Source organism: Cydia splendana, chromosome 13 (genome assembly GCF_910591565.1).
Source record: "Cydia splendana chromosome 13, ilCydSple1.2, whole genome shotgun sequence".
NCBI lineage: Eukaryota > Metazoa > Arthropoda > Insecta > Lepidoptera > Tortricidae > Cydia > Cydia splendana.
Genome location: NC_085972.1, coordinates 8,653,992 through 8,673,842, shown reverse-complemented (window position 1 = coordinate 8,673,842; position 19,851 = coordinate 8,653,992). Strand labels below are relative to the sequence as shown.

At 37.2% G+C, this 19,851-nt stretch overlaps 1 protein-coding gene across 1 annotated transcript; it reads right to left on the bottom strand.

Moving 5' to 3' along the window:
• Positions 1–825: 825 nt before the first annotated feature.
• LOC134796555 (uncharacterized) lies at positions 826–19,519 on the bottom strand. The gene is made up of 6 exons (XM_063768736.1): positions 19,336–19,519; positions 15,746–15,803; positions 11,568–11,684; positions 2,713–2,855; positions 2,245–2,419; positions 826–925 (listed from the first exon to the last, which is right to left on the bottom strand). The coding sequence occupies exons 1-6, from the start codon at positions 19,426–19,428 to the stop codon at positions 906–908; spliced, it is 606 nt and encodes a 201-aa protein (XP_063624806.1). The 5' UTR covers positions 19,429–19,519; the 3' UTR covers positions 826–905.
• Between the last annotated feature and the right edge of the window lie 332 nt (positions 19,520–19,851).

Genomic DNA, 19,851 nt, shown 5'->3' with positions numbered 1-19,851 from the left:
AAGTACCTCTTGCATCCTGGCTAGAGTTCCATAACATTTTGATATATATTTTTTAGTTTGTTTAATATGTAGGTATTATTTCGTGTAACGTAACGTATATGTCAGTTTGGTGTAAACCTACCAAATTTTTTGTTTTTTTTGAGACCTCATGACTAAAGTTTTATTAGCCGTATTACGAGTGCCATCTAATATTTTGTATAAGCTACTAAAATTACAACTCATAATATGTTTCACTTTTGTGTTATTAAGGTTAATTTTATCAAATTTATTTCGATTCGTATTCCTTCATACCTTCTGCATAATATGCTATGTTCAGAAAAAAAGATACAAAATAATAATAGCTATACTTAATAGGGATATAGTTATGTACATACGAGTATATATACCTACCTATTATTAGGTATATGTACATTCTTTTCCACAAATAACTATATTGATCATTAATTTGTAATCAGATATTTATTCCAAATATTTATTTTATCAAAAATATTGTTTATTGTTATCTTATTTTATTAATTATGTTTATTAAAGTATGATGATGATGAATAAAATAATGTTAATGCTAGTACCTACTAGCATTAACATTATTTTATTCATCATCATCATCCTATAAGCGAGAATAGAAGATATTCATGAAATAAAATGACCATTTAGAGATAAATACCGAAATAACGTCTAGCGACTGGATTTGTTTCATATTGAATACTTTTAACGGCACTTAGAAAGCAAATCCTCGAATTCAAATTGAGTCAACTTTCTTTGCCGTCTGGGGATCGTTTTGAATATTTTGTGAGATAATTAAAACACTTTAAAGATAAAACAAAACAGGTACTTATTAAAAGGTAATTTATTATCGATAAAATGCTACCTAACCCTGCCCCTGACATTTAAAAGACAACCCCTGTTCAAGGCCAACTCCAAGAATCTGTAAAAAAATAAAATTTTATTAGGAATGATTGATTTCTTACTTAGGGAAAAATAATTCAGTTACGCAATGAAATTTTGCGACCCTAAAATAAATATTTGTCACAAGTTCAGTCTCAGACGAACGTGTGCCCGATTAATATCAAAATTGATAGGTACAGGTAAATACGCCGTAGCTCGTAGCAGCCACGGTCGTTAGGACTGGTGTTGAAACTTCTAGGCTCCTGTTTCACTACGGTGACCTTTGTCACGTGACAGTGGCAATTCGCCGTATATTGCTGGTCCAACAAGTAAATATTGACGCTAGGTCCCGTCGAAAATGTTAGCGTCAGTGTCAGGTGTCAATGGTCAGCGTGGTGATACAGGCCATGGCCATGTTTATAAATCGGAAACGCGTATGAATGCACATGGTTTGAGGGCAGTGCCTAAAATGATGGCGGGGCGTTACCTGGGCATGTTCTCTTGGCCTCAGTGGCGCCGTAGCGCGCGTAGCACCCGCAGAACAAATTTTAATGAAGACTGTTTTTTGTGTAGCGGTAGCACCGCTCGCGTCTAGAGGCTTATTCTTATTGTAATAACAATGTCTTTTTACGAATACAAAGAAATACAGCGATTTTGTCGTTTTAAAATGAAAGCGTCTGCAATCGCGTAATACGTGCGAGCTTTACAAGGATTCCCGCGACACATTGTTTCAAAAGATACACTTATGGCTCCTCTACACTATCGGCGATGATAAACGATGACTGGCGGGGACGATAGTGTAGAGGGCACATTCAGTCCCCGCCAGTCATCGTCTACCATCGCCTGCGACCCGCGAGTTGTCGGTTTTTAGGGTTCCGTACCCAAAGGGTAAAACGGGACCCTATTACTAAGACTCCGCTGTCCGTCCGTCCGTCCGTCCGTCTGTCTATCTGTCACCAGGCTGTATCTCGTGATCTGTGATAGCTAGACAGCTGAAATTTTCACAGATGATGTATTTCTGTTGCCGCTATAACAACAAATACTAAAAACAGAATAAAATAAAGATTTAAGTGGGGCTCCCATACAACAAACGTGATTTTTGACCGATGTTAAGCAATGTCGGGCGGGGTCAGTACTTGGATGGGTGACCGTTTTTATAGATAATGGTACGGAACCCAACCCTTCGTGTGCGAGTCCGACTCGCACTTGGCCGGTTTTTTTTTTAGGCCCGCATGAAAGGGAATCAAGGGAATCCCCGAGTTGCATTGTAGAGGCGTTCATGTGGATGCTTGCACGATGATACTATCAACGATCATCGCCTATAATGTAGACAAGGCATTAAGAGTAGAAGTAACGTACCAGAGAAAAGATTCTCGGGACAGTATTTAGGCGTGTGCGCCTTGTCGCCGGTGGCGCCGCAGCGCGGGCAGCGCAGCGCGCGCAGTACGGGACAACGCACGCGTCTGCGATCCCGTAAAATGTGCGACCCATACCAAGAAGCCGGGGAGCCGTTGTTCTTGCAAAACGCGCATTCCTGTAATTTAAAATAGGCTGTTGCTGAAGTGGGAGAATTTTTGGTGTTATCGTCATTGCTCATCAGATGGGAACTTGGCTCTGTTGCTGGTAGGTTGGTATTTCAGATAATGGTACGCCACTATCTATCTAGATTCTATATTGACTATCAATTTGTCGGACGGTTCTAAGATATGTTTCGTTTTAATAAAATACATAATGGTGGCCGTAAGGACTGTGTTGAAATATTCATTTAAGATTTATGCCTGCCTCTTCCGCTCAACACAGCTCTCATAAATTGACTCGTACACTAACCATGTGTTTCTGTGAGCGCTGCCGCTGACGACGAAGTGTGTCAGCGAACGCCATGAGCAGCACGAGTTGGTGCGGCGTCAGCCCCAGCAGCGCCGCCTGCTGCATCGACAGCACTTCCTCGTAACTCGGGTAGCATCGCCCATCTGCCAACAATACACGCGGTTAGCCCAGCAGCTCCCAATCTTGTTTTTAGTGCCTATCCTAATCCTATTAAAGGGGCCCACTGATTAACAGTCCGCCGGACGGTATCGGCCTGTCAGTTGTTCGGAACTGTCAAAATTTTGTTCTAACTGACAGGCCGATACAGTCCGGCGGACTGTTAATCAGTGGGCCCCTTTAATTGGTAAAGATACCTGCGAATAGCTCTATAATCGAGAGGGCCTAGCGCCAACATCGAAATATTCGAAAACGTTAACTGCCGCTCTATTGCTCTACGAAACGTACGGTGTGTAGACCATATTAATCACCTGCGTCTTGGTTTAATACAACAGTTGCTTATAGACGCTTGTATATATGCAGGGCGTCTCAGGGTCACATCACCTATGGTGAGTTTTGAACACACAAAACAGCAAAAAAAAAACGGCTTCCTGAAATAGTGATAAACTGGGGGCCTTTTACTATTTAATTTTCTTTTCGTAAAGTGGATAACCAATGTTACAGTATTTAATTGTACTGTGTAACAACAAGACTTGTTGTTGTAAGATAAAATCCGTAAATATATCTTACGAAAGCACTTAAATAAACAGATACACTCAGTAGTTTAGTTTTAGCCTTAAGTAATCAAAATCCGAACCCTGCCCAGCTAGGCTAATAACTTACACTAATCCCCAAGGTGTCCCACTGTCCCACCAACAGCGTAAAGCTACGCGCAAGTAAAGTAATTTGAATCCCATGCGAATAAAAGTTGAATGGTTGTTGTAAACTAATTATCCTTATATATAAACGCGAGCGGCTTTGACGGTAGAAACAAATTAAATTATGCTCAATCGAAAGAGCTTGAAAAAATATCACTTTTGAATCGAGAACATATATCCGCAAAATTCGTATTGTCGCGTATTTTGCATTTAAAAGTGAAAAAAATTCGACAAACAATACTAAAGGCTCAATTTGTTGGTTGACATTTGACAGCTATGCGTTGCGTTTAGAAACTGCAAACATGCTTACAAGTTAAGTTGGTCGTTTTTTTTTAATAAAATGCAAGACGAATATTACTGTTTATTTGATGACTTTCCGGTATGTATAATGGTTATTATTTGCATTAAGTTTCGTTTCATATGGATATGTATACCGGTATAATTATTACATAAATTTGTTTTTAAGCCAGAACGTGCGATAGTCTGTTACGGCTTTTAAGACGATAGCAACACTGCCTAGACGTCAACGACGGCTGTTATTCGAAAATACTTTATCCGGTACTCCAGACGTGATAAAAACCTGTTAAATAGTGTATTGTGTGTGTTAACAATAAAAAATAGTCACCGAACATAGTGCAAAGTGCAAACGCCATCGTAACGTAACGAGATTTGAACTTCAAAGCGTTCCATGGGTGTATTGTGTTTAGTATAAACATCGGTCTCTCAGTTGTATTTTAATATTTCAGAATGATTCCAAATATTCTTACATGTCAAGGCACTACTAGCTACCTGGAAATGCAAGTGAAAGCAACCTTGAAACAGCTGTGATAAACTAATAAGTGAGCGAGATGAAAATGACGTTGTTCAAAGAAACTTTGAGTTAAGTGCCAGCTGACTGTAACTCACTCTAATTAATTACATTGCCAGTGTGAATCAGTGCAAAAAGCTACAGTGTATTGTGGACATATTTAATAACTGTGCTTTAGACTATGAATCAGATTTGAGGTGTATCGGTGAATTGGAAAGTCAACTGCATAAAGCTAATAAGTTATCTCCGGAGTCAATGTAAGTTGAATATAAGATTAAATATAATAAGATATATAGATAGTATATATGCCGCAGTCAAAAGTGCGAATTGGTCAAAAGAACTTTTAACCGACAAAAACAGGCAAAACTGCTTTTGACTGAGCATGTTGGTCAAAAGTAGTTTTACCTGAAAATCATTGGTTAATAGTAATTGTGTTGTGACTGTTACTATCAGTCAAAAGTACTCGCAGAGATAGGTAGGTTAGGGTTATTTTTTTGCTACGCCCAAAAAACGAAACTGTTCCCAGAGATAGGTAGGTTAGGGTTATTTTTTTTTTGCTACGCCCTAAAAACGAAACTGCTGCCAGAAATAGGTATGATTTTCAGGTACAACTACTTTTGACCAACATGCTCAGTCAAAAGCAGTTTTGCCTGTTTTTGTCGGTTAAAAGTTCTTTGGCCAGTTCACACTTTTGACTGCAACAGGTTGGGCTGGACATATGGCAAGAGAAGGTAAAGATAAGTGGGATAGAGAGGAAGCGGAATGGTATCCTAGAGATGGAAAAAGGAGAGAAGGGAGACCAATAATGAGGTGGTCGGATGACATAAAGAAGCATGCGGGACCTAATTGGATAGGGACGGCAAGGGATAGAGAGCTGTGGAGAGAGCTGGGGGAGGCCTATGCCAAGAAGGCAGACTGAAATAATTATTAAAAAGCAATGACATAAAAATTATTTAATAAAGTTACTAAGGAAAAAATATTGAAACTAATTGATATAAATGAAATGTGAATTTATTTAAATGTAATATGTGCTGAAATTTAATTTTTTGGTCAATAAAGGCTATTCTATTCTATTCTAATTTGACAGGTGACAACAAAATAAATATTAATTCCTGCTAAAATTTCAGAGTCATAGTGAAGCGTAGTACATAGTACCAAAACAAGGTTGATTTTTAGGGTTCTGTAGCCAAAGGGTAAAAACGGGACCCCTATTACGAGGACTCCAATATGTTATTAGATCAAAACAAATTATTTTCAGAAAATACTTAATTTAGGCTTAGGGATGGCGAATAAGTATACTTGGAAAAATTCGACCTATGCCGCCGTGGGTGGCCCGGTGGCAGAATGGCACAGGCACCTGCTGCAATAGCAGAGGACGCTGCTTTGATTCCAGCCTAGGGCACTGGAGGCCTTGGTCACTTTTTAGGGTTGCGTACCCATAGGGTAAAAACGGGCCCCTATTAAATATTAAGACTCTGCTGTCCGTCTGTCTGTCACCAGGCTGTATCTCAAGATCTCATGAACCGTGATAACTAGATTAACTAGACAGTTTCAATTTTCACAAATGATGTATTTCTGTTGCCACTATAACAACAAATACTAAAAACAAATTAAAGAAATATTTAAGCGGGGCCAATGCAATGCTAGGCTGGATATGACTGATGAAATGAGTAAATTTTTATTAATATGTTTTAATATGACATTTTGGTGGCAAACAAGCATACAAGGCTGTTAATGCCGATGGTAAGTGGGAGTTTAGACTAGACCTCTGCTTCTCCAAGGGACTCACATTGCTGACCGAGTAAATTTTTATTAATATGTTTTTCTCAAACATGCAATGAAATATTGATGTTATGTTCCTTATAATAGGCTGCGAAGTATGACGTTTCAGGTGCGGCTAGGACAAAAGGTCGTTAATAGAATTTCATATACATCTTGCAGGCCTAGGCCGGCAAAGTCCTCTTTTTTAATTTTCATTTCACAGATATTTGTGACACAGCATCGTGGCATTCATCCATTAAAAAAAACTAGAGGCAGTATTTGCTTTATGGTTCGTAATGACACTCTGCCACTACGCCTATAAAAAAAAAAACAAAAAACAATGTTTGCTGTAATTTGCAGTTTTATTTGTATAAAATCAACATGAACTTAATAAATAATACATTCTATAATTTTAAATTATAGATTTAACTACACAAATAAAAACATTTAAAATATTTCATCTAAACGTTAGCGGTAAAAAGGTCTACTCAAACACGCGTAGTTATATTTTTTAAATTGTTATGGAGGTAAAGTTGAAAAATATTCATTCTGTTTTATTGGATTTATGGTGCGTTGTTAATTTTTTGACTTTAATATGAGTTCCGACGAAATAGTAAAATTAATATTAATTGTAATCGTAGGCGTTGGAATTGGCAGAGTAAGCAGAATTTATTTTAATAACTTGCTGCCTCTGCCGCCAAGTCAAAGACGAAGTATGTATATGGTTGCTTATGGCAATTTTATTATTTGAGAAACTAAGAAAAATGGCTTACAGTTTATTAGAAACAGTTTTGTGGCATATTTTAAATGAATGTAACTACAAATTCGTCAACACTGGAAATTATACTTATTTACCCCGTGCATAAAGCAACGATGTATGTGAAACATGATATCAACATGAAAGACTATGTAAACTTATGTGACGAAAACGACAGTCAGACGGATACAAGGCGAAAAAATCAAAGATACATGAAAATATACGGGTAGTAAAAATACACGACTCATGTAAAACATACGCGTGATAATGATATAGGTACGTGTTGGTTATATTTTGGGTGTACTTTACTTTTAGTTTTTTCTATAAATAAAACTTGGGTTTCATGGATTTTTTATTTTATTTATTTCATTGCATGTTTGAGAAAAGCACTATACATACCTCGGCGGGAAATGGGGTTGCCCGCGCTCAGACCTATCCGGCCTCGCTTCGCTCGGCCGTCTATATGTCTTCGGCCGGCAACCCCTTTCGTCCCGGCCTCTGGAGTAATGTACTATTAATATGACATGTTGGTGGCAAACAAGCATACAAGGCTGTTAATGCCAATGGTAAGTGGGAGTTTAGACTAGACCTCTGCTTCTCCAAGGGACTCACATTGCTGACCGAGTAAATTTTTATTAATATGTTTTAATATGACATGTTGGTGGCAAACAAGCATACAAGGCTGTTAATGCCGATGGTAAGTGGGAGTTTAGACTAGACCTCTGCTTCTCCAAGGGACTCACATTGCTGACCGAGTAAATTTTTATTAATATGTTTTAACATGGCATGTTGGTGGCAAACAAGCATACAACTCATACAAGGCTGTTAATGCCGATGGTAAGTGGGAGTTTAGACTAGACCTCTGATTCTCCAAGGGACTCACATTGTTGACCGAGTAAATTTTTATTAATATGTTTTAATATGACATGTTGGTGGCAAATAAGAATACAAGGCTGTTAATGCCGATGGTAAGTGGGGGTTTACACTAGACCTCTGCTTCTCCAAGGGACTCACATTGCTGACCGGTTACAAATCTATTACACTCATACTAGGGTTCCGTACCTGAAGGGTAACTAAAAAACGGGAACCTATTAGCGATTCCGACTCGCACTTGGCCGGTTTTTCTTAGTAGGTATATGACATTTATTTCAGTTTTACTTCATTGTCCGTCTGTCTGTCTGTCTGTCTGTCACCAGGCTGTATCTCATGAACCGTGATAGGCCTAGGTAGTTGAAATTTTCACAGATGATGTATTTCTGTTACCGCTATAACAACAAATACTAAAAAGTATGGAACCCTTCGTGCGCGAGCACTTGCCCGGTTTGACATTTCAGGCTCCGTCACACAGGCGCGTTTCTCAGGCCCGGCTCTGAAATCGCGCCGGTGTGACGGAACCTTTATTTCAGTTTACTCCACTGTCCCTCTGTCACCAGGCTGTATCTCATGAACCGTGATAGCTAGACAGTTGAAATTTTCACACATGATGTATTTCTGTTGCCGCTATAAATTTTTGTAAACGAATTTAATATTAACGGATAGGCATTAATATTAAAGAATGAAATAGTAGTGATAATTTCCATACTTTCACTTTAGTGCCATGAAGGGTAGGTACAAAAGGGTTCCCTCTTTTGAGATTGGAAAGTGGGCTAGGTTATAAATGCGGCCTTCACAGAACCGATCTGCGACCAGAAAAGTGGGTCAGGTTAGAACAGTGATCCTTATAGAACCAAACTGCAACCAGAAGTAAGTTAGGTTAGAACTGCGACCGTTACAGAACCGAACTGCTACCAGAAAAGCGCATTAGGTTTTTTTAATTACATATTTGTTTTTAGATATATCGGAATAGTAAATTTTTCGAGTTATGATTGTATGTTACGGATTTAAAGTTTTCTGAGATGAGATAGGTTTGTAACCGCCTTGATGAAGGTATGAAGTCTAAAAGTAAATAATTACTTAATTCAAAATGAGTATTACCTATTACTATTATTTATTTTACCCGAGCGAAGCCGGGTTTTCATCTAGTGTATATTATTTTTCAATTCGGTGATCATGGTAATCCAAAGGTATTAAAATGTAACAAAAATATAAAATGTTATATTCCGGACCTTTAGGTACTTAGTCTATCTAGTACCCATTAGGGTCTCCCCTGATATATCGACGCGCATTCGGCAAAAGCCGATAGGAAAAAGCTTTATGTCCACGCAATAAGAGCGAAAAAGTCGTCGTTCGGCTCGGCTCGCATCGGCCGGCGCCTGCCGACGCGTCGACGGCTTTTTCGCTCTTATTGCGTGGACATAAAGATTTTTCCTATCGGCTTTTGCCGAATGCGCGTCGATATATCAGGGGAGACCCTTACATTAACTGAATGAATTTCGCCGTATAGATAAAAATCCAATTGTAGGGGGCGCCCAAATCTACTCGCTAATCGCTGCCGGTCGAGCACCTGCCTTTTTATATATGACGTACATTATGACACTTATATGTGTATATTATATTATAAAAGACTGTCATAAACTTAGCTATTACGAGTAAGTAACCACAAATATATATGAGTTAGATACATATTTTTAGTGTACTGTACAAAACTTTGTTCACGGTACACTTAAATATGGGATCACTTCGGTCTTGCAAATCAGTTAATTTCTTTAGGGTTCCGTACCCAAAGGGTAAAAACGGGACCCTATTACTAAGACTCCGCTGTCCGTCCGTCCGTCCGTCCGTCCGTCTGTCACCAGGCTGTATCACATGAAACGTGATAGCTATTAGGCAGTTGAAATTTTCACAGATGATGTATTTCTGTTGGCGCTATAACAACAAATACTGAAAAAGTATCGAACCCTCGGTGGGCGAGTCCGACTCGCACTTGTCCGGTTTTTTTATATTTAAAAATATACATCTTACTAATTTAATAAGGATTTCGTAAAATAATATTCATTTCAATGGCCAACAAGCTCAAGTAGGGGTAATTATAGTAATTATTACCTATACATATATACCTTCACATCGTTTAATTAACGTACTTGCTTTACTGTGGCGTCGTTACCTTCCCACCCCATTGTCATTTCTAAAGGCCAAACAGTCAAGGTTTATTGAAACTAAATTTGAATTAGGTACATTGTAAGGTTTCAAATTCAAATATCTACTTAACTATCGTATTTTGTTTTGGTTTTCCCCTATATACAGGTAACCTTTAGCCGTTGGACAAACCCTGAAATCCCACGTAGGGCTACTTCTCAGAAATGCTCAAACGGTAATATTTTTTTAATTAGAACAAAAGATAAAAAAATAAGATATCAAACAAAAGTTATTTCCAATAATCTACAACAAAAAGAAACATACTGTATTAATCATTGGCAGTGCTTTTGACAATTCGTTTGAAAATGTGCGGCAATGATGACATTTGTCAAAAGTCAGAATCTTATTAATGTCATAAATAAAAAAGATAATCGAAACGGTCCAAGAAGGTTTCATACTATTTATTACCTCAGGAGCTACTAACACATACAGGTTGCTCCAAAGTAAAAAAATCGTAATTTGTTAAATTCTTCGTAACCGCTACACCGATTATTATGATACTTTGTATACTGGTTCTAAATACCCTAATGCATATGTATATTTCGGCTTTGTCCAATGGCTAGGGACACCCTGTATACCTATACTAATTATTGGGAATAGTCTAGCAAAATCATGAAGTGATTATAATTTTACGGACACTCATGAAAATAATTAATTTAAAACAAAAACTATGAAAGACATATAAATTACTCGACTTGATTGGCTTGTGAGAGTTGTGTTTTCTTCTTTTGGTTTATCTTCTTTCTCTCAAAGGAGAATGGGCACTTTAGTATGGGCAGTGTCCCATGGATGTATACTGTTGAGATATATATCGTTTTAAAGCTCTTAATCGTAGTATCATTTTATTGTAGGGCACCAACCTTAGACAACGTGCAGGGACCGAGCTATATAAAAAAAAAGTTGCGCACATGAGCAGTTATTTTTCATAATACGCTTGATATAATAAGTTGTAGCGTATTTTAATAGAAAGAATGTGAGAGGAGAAAGAAATAAACTACTTACTTGACGAGTAGTCTCCTGCAACCAACTAGTCCAACTACCTACGACTTTAATGCAATATGCACAATTGTTACGCTTTTAGAAAATGTTAGATCCTTTTGACTAGAGATGCGCAAAACGCTTGTCTGAGTTGAAAAGATTGGTTGTGATATGTATCACTCATTTCGCTCATTTCGTTCATTTCGCTCAGTGGATCTGTAAGCTATGTTGTTCATGAGTGAGTAGAAGAGAGAGATGTCAATCAATCAGATGACATAAGTGCGACCAAGATGGCGAATCACGCGATACAATCCCGCCATGTTTTCCCGACACCCTCCGAATTCTTCCAAACCGCTCCGAAACCTATTCGCTACGTCTCACTCACTCACTCGCTCGTCACGCTCGGCCGGCTCATTCGAATCATGAGTGGGAAAGAGCGAGCAAGGAACACTGAGATAGATGAGTTACTGAGCGAAATGAGCGAGTTGAATCTGCACTGAGTTGAAGAGTGAGTGAGTTCAGTCAAATAATACAGTTCATTTAAATCACTCACTCGTGACGTGAACGACACATGCCTACTTTTGACACAAAGTCTGACTTTATTAGGGAACAAATATATCACCCTTTTCCTTTGTAGCGACCAGCACTGGACTTTCATGACTTGGAGCTTCGTCTTCTTTCGTCAAGGTCACCTGTGCTTCCAGGACAGCTGGATCGAGCTTCACGGCGAGTAACGCGTCTGTTGAACAAGAATAGGGTTAGTAGGTACCACAGACAAGACATCCTCCAGACTGAGCATAGTAGCGCTACCCCCTCTGCCACAAATACGGTAGTTTTACTCCATTTTCGAGTCGAAAGTGTCTTTGTGTGACGTCCATGTCTTTGAACGGACCAATTACGGCACGGGACCTCGCTCACCTCGTCCCCCGCACCCCCGTATTTTTGGCAGCATCGGTTTCATGAAATAATTGCTCTAAACTCCGTCTAGAGGATTCCTAGCCTATGGTAGCTTACTATATGTAATGAAACGTATCAAATTTTTAAACATTTCGAGTAGTTGGTTGAAAGTTAGACCAAGAAAAGTCTGCAGCGATTTTGATAGCCCACGCAGTGCAAGTGTTATTTATAGGTACGTCATAATTTCATAGAAGCTTGACGTTTAAAATAAAACTTGCACTGCGTGGACTATCAAATCCGCTGCAGACTTTTCTTGGTCCGACTCTAGAATTTTTTAAAGGGTACTTTCAATTAACATTTTAGGCAAAAGTATCGTTATTTATGGAATGGGGAATACCCAAATTTCAATTGCTTATCGTAGAAAAATAAAATCGTACTTGGAACCTAAAATGCTCTAGTGCAGAAACGTATCATATTCTGCACACCTTTTAGAACAACAATGACCCTCTTTCAGAGCATGAGAAATTAAAATAAAAAATCGTTATTTCTTTGTCTTTCAGTACAAGCGGTATTTCTTGTATTTGGATTTAGTTATTGTAGAATTAAGTTAAGTAAGTACCTAATTTCTAAAATCCCTTCTTATCTGCTCCTGAAAGTTAAGTACGTTTAAGCCTAATTGGCTTGGCCAGTCGGGGCCTCGCAACTTTTACTGGGGAATAAAATATAAAAGAATTTGCTGGAATACCCCCTACATAATATATAATACAGTATGGTCAGCAGAGTTTCTATAAAACCATAGTATCTGATATTCATAATTAAAACATTTTTATTATAAAAACATAAAACCTTGAAAAATTTACTGAAAAGGGGAAAACAAGTATCACAATACCTATATAATGTAACAACTACATATTAGGTCCTTACCTATGAAATTGGCGTTTTTGTTCATAGATATAAGTCTGATCCTAGTTTTTTTTTTTTTTACAAAAGTACATACACAATTACAATAAAACTACAATATGATTTCGCCAAACTGCTTGACAGCAATTAATTGTTATTTTTTATTGTTAAGTGTTCAGAATTAAGCCTTGAAAATAGGTCTTTTCATGTGCTGTCGGTTCGAGTATTAAAATTACTTATATTTTTCTAATGGTACCAATTTTCAAGAAATGGAGATATTGAAAACATACCTTAAAGGTGTCAAAAATTACTGAAAAAATTTTGTTTGGTTTGAATTAGCCATCAAAAAAATATCCGCAAAATTAATTGTATGGAAATTCGTGTTTCGTTGAAATTCTCCGAACAAAACGCCAATTTCATAGGTAATGACCTAATATGTATATTCAAATTCAATAGTTAAACTAAATAGGTAATTATTAAGGTGCGTGCGGTGACAAAATGTAGTTTTGGTAGATCTTTCTGTGCCGGTAGGTAACAAAGTATTGTTTGTCCCCGCCTGGAGCACCTTAAAATAGGTATGTACTGTGATACTTGTATTTCCCTTTACAGTACATCAGGTGCTACATTACGACACCAGGTGCTATAATAAGCACATTACGGCTCGGCCACGACATTACGCGACTGTCGACGGCGGCAGCGACAACCATAGGTGGAAACGAAAGTCCGATCGCTGTGTCTCGCTCCAACCTATGGTTATCGCTGCCGCCATCGCAAGTCGCTCAATGTCGTGGCCGAGCCGTTACGTAACTACGTCGAAAATTTAAAGTGCCATTCTGACGCAGTCGGGTAACAAACAATCCATTACCTCCTGCCTGCGAAGCCGATGGTCCTGGGTTCGAATCCCAGTAAGGGCATTTATTTGTGTGATGAACACTAATATTTGTTCCTGAGTCATGGGTGTTTTCTATGTATATAAGTATGTATTTATCTATATAAGTATGTATATCGTCGCCTAGCACCCATAGTACAGTCGCCATCAGATATATCGGAGCGGCCAAGGTGTTCACAATATCTGAACACGCGCTCTAACGCCCTGACAATAGAGGCGTGTTCCGATATTTGTGAGCACCTTGGCCGCTCCGATATATCTGATGGCGACTGTACAAGCTTTGCTTAGTTTGGGGCTAGGTTGATCTGTGTAAGATGTCCCCAATATTTATTTATTTATTTTATTTATTACATTCATCGCACAAGAACGGATATCTGGGGTTCCTGTTATTAACTAAAGTCAAAAGATACTTTGGAGATTTTAATTATAAAGTTTAGTAGGTACCTACCTAATTGATAATTATTAGTCACTAGCGACGCACCTCGGCTTCGCATGGGTTAATACACAAAAACTTAACAAATTATACACCTAAACCTTCCTCAAGAATTACTTTGATATATGAAAACTGCATGAAAATGCGTTCAGTTTCAGTGGTTTTTGAGTTTATCGCGAACATACAGACAGACAGACGCGGCAAATATGTACCTAGTGATTACCTTATAAATGTCACCATGGTAACGGGACATTAAATTGGTAAGTGTGTCGCTTAACTTCCAACTCGGGTAAATCCATTCGACCCACTCAGCAAATGTTTACCCTATTACCTTTTCTTAATACCAAAATCGCATAATCTGACAGATGGATTTACCCAAGTTTGAAGTTAAGCGACTCAAAGTCTACTTGCCAAATACGTGTGGCATCAATGCTAAAACCTTCAATGCCTTAAATCATTTATACAAATGTTCAAAACAAATACAACATATGTAACACACGTATCTAATCAATCGCGTACCTATAGACCTATATATAATATATATTTAGTATCGTTTTTATGTAAAGTTTTCCTTGCAAAGTTTTAAACTCAGTAATTTAGAAAGTCGTTTTTATTTACCTGTGTGTTTTTTTGGTTTCCTTTTTGGTTCCCTTTCACGCTTTTCTTTTGGTGTAATTTCGTAAATAATAAATCAGGGACCTTGACTTTAGTTTCCAATAAAAAGCAATTTCTTTTGTTAAAGAACAACATTTTCTTTTTTAGGGTCCCGTACCTGATGGGTGCTAACGTGATTCTACGTGTATTGCCTCCGTAGCATGCGTCGTTCGCGTTTGGGCCTACAATTAGGCTCAATATGATTATTATTAAGTATTTGAATCTTATAAAACTAGACTAGCCCAGTGGAAGTCTGTCTCACGCTTCGATTATCACACATTTCTTTCTAAGTGTAAATGGTAAATGAATAAAATAAGATAAAGTATAAATTCAACGTCCCCATACTAATCATAATATGTTCAATGCGTTTATGAAACTTACAAAATTAAGGCACAACCTGAGACCCATTCTTTTTTTACGTAAGAGAGGAATAAAGGTACATCAGATAAGAACGTAAATATAGTACAAGGGCGAACTTATTTATTTTAAACTTTATTGCACATCAAAAAAAAAGTACAAAAGGCGGACTTAATGCCTTGTGGCATTCTCTACCAGTCAACCATAGGGCCAAACAGAAAAATGTCAGGGTGGGTCCCTAAGAGGGATCTCTGTTAGGTTACTTATTACGAAAAGTAGAACTAAAAATACACAGAAAAATTTAGTACTTAGGTAGGTCGAACTATTTTTGTAATTTATTATCAAAGTACCATCCCCCACACTGTCCATCGGTGGACCTTATGCCTTTTACAATAAGGTCCATCGATGTAAAATTAAGAGTGTTGCGGTTTGTACTCTTGTGTAGAATAAGAACCGTTCTGAATCAAAAATATTGTTTCAACTCTTTTGTTAACTCCTTTGATAGGTCATTGCCTATACGTATGGTTGTCGTATGAGGGCTCTTGAAGTTTGAAGTAGGTGCGAACGTTACTGGATAAATCCCCGATACTTGTTGGGAATATTTTCGGGAAAGGTAAATTTCGAACCCTCACTACAAAATTCCAGCTAACACTTGATGAATTTGTTTTACCTGTATCGTGGGGTTTGCGTCTTTTCAGAAGTCTCACTCGTGCGGAACTAAAGGGATCCTGAAACAAAATGTCGTTTTTGCAAAATTCATTCATAATTTATAGTTCGTTTTTTTAGCATTAGAAAGAAGGTAAGCAATCTTGACATCTCGTTTAATTGAAAAACGCTTTTTAGAAATTAGTAGCTATTACTTATGAAAGCAGAAGAATATAAATGATCGTGTTCGTGTTACATATTTGCCGTGACTTCTTTTTAAAACGTGTTTTTCAAATAAAAGACACAATCATCAAGATTGTTTACCTACCTTTTTTCTAATGCTAAAAAAAAACGAACTATAACAAGCGAAGTCAGCATGGCCATTTCATATTATTTTCTGATCGCGTGGCTCGCTTTTTGTGACGTGGCTACCGTAGACAAGGCTCCACCACGCATAACAAACTTAAGTAACATTGGAAAACAAATATTTTACATTGAAATCAATTCAGAATATACAATACAATGCTATTTATTGCACACCTCGATAAAAGAAAACAATACAAAAGAAAACAGCAACACAAGCAGAGGTAAACAACAGGCGGTCTGATCGCTAAAAAGCGATCTCTTCCAGTCAACCTTTAGGTAATAGGTAATATATTGGGTCAGACTGTACAAAAGGGGGGCCGTTTCTGGGACTTTTCTCGAAAATCATAAATCGCCAAGATATTTGACACGAAAGTTGGGATATTTGACCCGAAAGTTGCTGTGTAATTACGTTTTTTGGGTTGTTGAAAAAAAAAATACAACCTCGAAGACTAAGGCCTATTCGGATTTCGAGATATCACAAGATCTTGAGACGATTTAGAGATCAACTAGATCTACATTAGATATCGACTAGATGTGACTTGGATATCTAAGTCATAACTGTCGAAATCGTTCAAGAGGACCTCCAGAATCGCGGAAACATCAAATTTGACATATCTATCTTACAATTATCTTTAAATTATCGGTATCGTAACTTGTTGAAGTCTAGTAGAAATCTAGTTCATTTTCCGAATCGAGCCGTAATCTTCTAACTTAACCTAATACAAGTCGGCCCTGCCCAGGAAGGTCTTGCTCGCTCGCTTCGCTCGCTCGCTGCCACTGGCTTCAAATATTAAAATATATATTATAAAAAGTTCAACAACTCGGCCATTTATAATTTTAGAGTAAAGTTTTTCAGATAAAAGATGCTTATTTTGACGTGATCTACACATTACAATCATTTAAAAATAGTGTCATAATGACACCACTTTGTCATAAAAATTTCTAAGTCCCAGCCCCCCCTTTGCTACAGTCCAACCCCTAAACTGAATTGCTAAGGGACGGAGTTATGCGACTTACCTATATAGCTCCGTCCTTTAGCAATTCAGTTTAGGTCCTAAACAGAATCGCAATAAGGACATCATGGTAAGGCCCCAGTGATCATTTTGTATTGCTCTGTACCTATTATTGATTTATTGAATGTTTATCCAGATACATTCGTCTGACAATGTAAACATTATATTTTCACGCAGGAACAACACGTGCCAAAGGATTTGCCTTCCACGTGTCACTCAAATAGATTTTTTTCGATACACTTCTGTGATTTATTACATTTCCCACTTTTCTTTCTTGGGAGTCCGAATCCTTTTCCTTATTGTTAGAATTGAAAATTACTTTCTTTTGAGAATTGTCAACTCCGTTAATTCGGTTAGTTCGAATATAGATTTTTAGGTAATTTAGGTCAGGGAAACAAGTACTTAATTTAAAAACGATTTGAAACCTATGTATTTTATAAGTAGGCAGAATAAGTAGAGGACTGGACGTCTAATATTATATTATAATATTATTTCGGAAAGACAATAAATATATTAAAACTATAAATTAAATATAAATTTTAAAATAAAAAAGGTATTGTTTAAGGCAAATAATGCCTGCCAAGATGTTCTCGAGGACATTGCAGCACAGAGATTGGGTCAAAAACTATTTTAGAATGCGTATATTAAAAGAAATGGACTTTAAATCTACATTTTCTAGCTAGACCACTATAAGTATGTTCAATACTTTTACTTCTAGGCTGTACGATGAAAGCCTAAAAAGCCAAAGTAAAAAATGGTATCCAAACCGTTAACATTTATTGTATCCACAGGAAAGACGCCCGTTTTCCGGAATGTTATGACCCGATTACAGTATGGCGTTCTTCATCGTCCAGGTTTTGTCACTACAACACGCATGTGACACCTCTGGGGAGGCGTTCAGAGGCGGTGACCGCTTTTCATCAGGCGGTACGAAGGTATTCTTGTTTTCTACCAACGTGATTAAAAAAAATTGTCGTTACCACATGTTTTTTTTACACAAATGCACTAAGCAAAACAGACGAAAAATCTGTCACTACAAAATAAATTTGGTATAAGTAGAGACATTTGTAGTTGAAATTTGGTATCAGTATAGAGATAGTTTGAGACCCGGGGAAGGATATAGCATAGTTTTTATGTCGGAAATCATACCTGAAGAGAGTGCAAAGGGGGGTGGAATTGAAAGAGTTAGTGAATTGCCTAATAATTGAAGTAAGCAATGCGCGAATTGAATGATTGCTATTAGCATTATCCAGGCGCTATACCTACTTTAGCTGCTGTCACTAATTCCACGCAGACGAAGTCGCGGGCAAAAGCTAGTATTTACCTATACCTAGCGGTGTTATCTAAACGCAAAACGTCCTCTATTAACTAAATTAAGTTATCTTTAAATAAGAGGTCGGTAAAAAAAAAAACTCTGTGTGTTGATATTTGTGGGTCGCCGAATTAATATTATATTATATTAGACGTCCAGTCCTCTTACTTATTCCGCCTACTTATAAAATACATAGAATGAGTGAAAAATATATAAACAGCCCAAAAAAAGTAGACGTAAAAACAGTCGGAAAAGGTATCTCTTGAATACTCTAGAGGGGATGTGTTACCCTACAGAGTATTCATGACATACCTACCTAAGTATTATAACTCCCAATGTAAGCCTATTATAATATTTAAATTTAATTAAGTGTAGTATAGTGAGACTCCACAGTCAAACAAAATGTAGTTTTGTGAAGCTTAGAGTGACGATTTTTGACCCCCCCCCCCCCCCCTCATAAAATCATCCAAAAATCATGCTTCGAATGACCCCGTTTCCTTCTACGTCATGCTACCATCATCCGATGTCCAGACCCCTAATTTGAAATGACGTAATTTATGAATAGCCCCTTTGTCCTTATCAAAAAGTTGTAACTTTTTGTGTAATAAATAACTAAACAAATAAATAAAAATAAATACGCTTATAATTTACTCGGTATTCAGGACGATAAGAATAGTGTAATGTAAAATATTTCTGACATATATTGATAACTACATACCTAACTTTATAATGATTTTCACACATTATTATAACAAAAATGGAAAAATATGTATTAATGAAAGTAATAACTGTAATAAGTAATTAAGTAGGTAAATATGTAAGTTTCGTGTCAAAATAATATTATTTTCTAGGAGGTTATTGATGAAGGGTTAAAGCTACACGGTAATCAAATTCGTAAATTACAGTAGCTAAGTACCTACTTACCTTTTCAGATGAATATGGAATGATATCTTGGGAAGTTTCACTATTATTGATTTTCGGATATAAATCGTAGGTTACAGCTGCAAACACTTCCATTTTTTAATTCCTAAACAAAATTGCAACTATCATGTAAAACAAAAAGGGCTTCGGAACACGGCAATACACAATGATGTAAGATTGTATACTACCCTCGAAAATAAAAATATTATGATATGACTTTAAACGACGTCGAAATACCTACAGTACAACGTAAGAATTGATATTTGACAGCTATGAATTGGTTTAAATATACTTATAACCTTAACCAGTATATTTAGTATTTAAGTTAATACTTAAATTATACCTATAACTGATCGAAGTATTTTACAGATGGTGCCAGGAGGATAGGTTTACCTATTAGATGACTCACGACAGTTTAAATTCGATAACTATGAATTTCTTCACGGATACATTCGTCAGGTATCCTCACAGTGTCTTCCTTCACCGACAAGTAAGTGGTGAATAAGTCTTTATTTAACC

Bases quoted from the DNA above. Each gene is read 5' to 3' on its own strand.
- LOC134796555 (XM_063768736.1), bottom strand. From the start codon at position 19,428: ATGGAAGTGTTTGCAGCTGTAACCTACGATTTATATCCGAAAATCAAT. The intron at 2,856-11,567 runs GTGATATATTTG...TATTGTTGGCAG, and splicing joins GGTCGCTACAAAGGAAAAGG to ATGGGCGATGCTACCCGAGT. The intron at 926-2,244 runs GTACGTTACTTC...ATTTTTTTACAG, and splicing joins TCCCGAGAATCTTTTCTCTG to ATTCTTGGAGTTGGCCTTGA.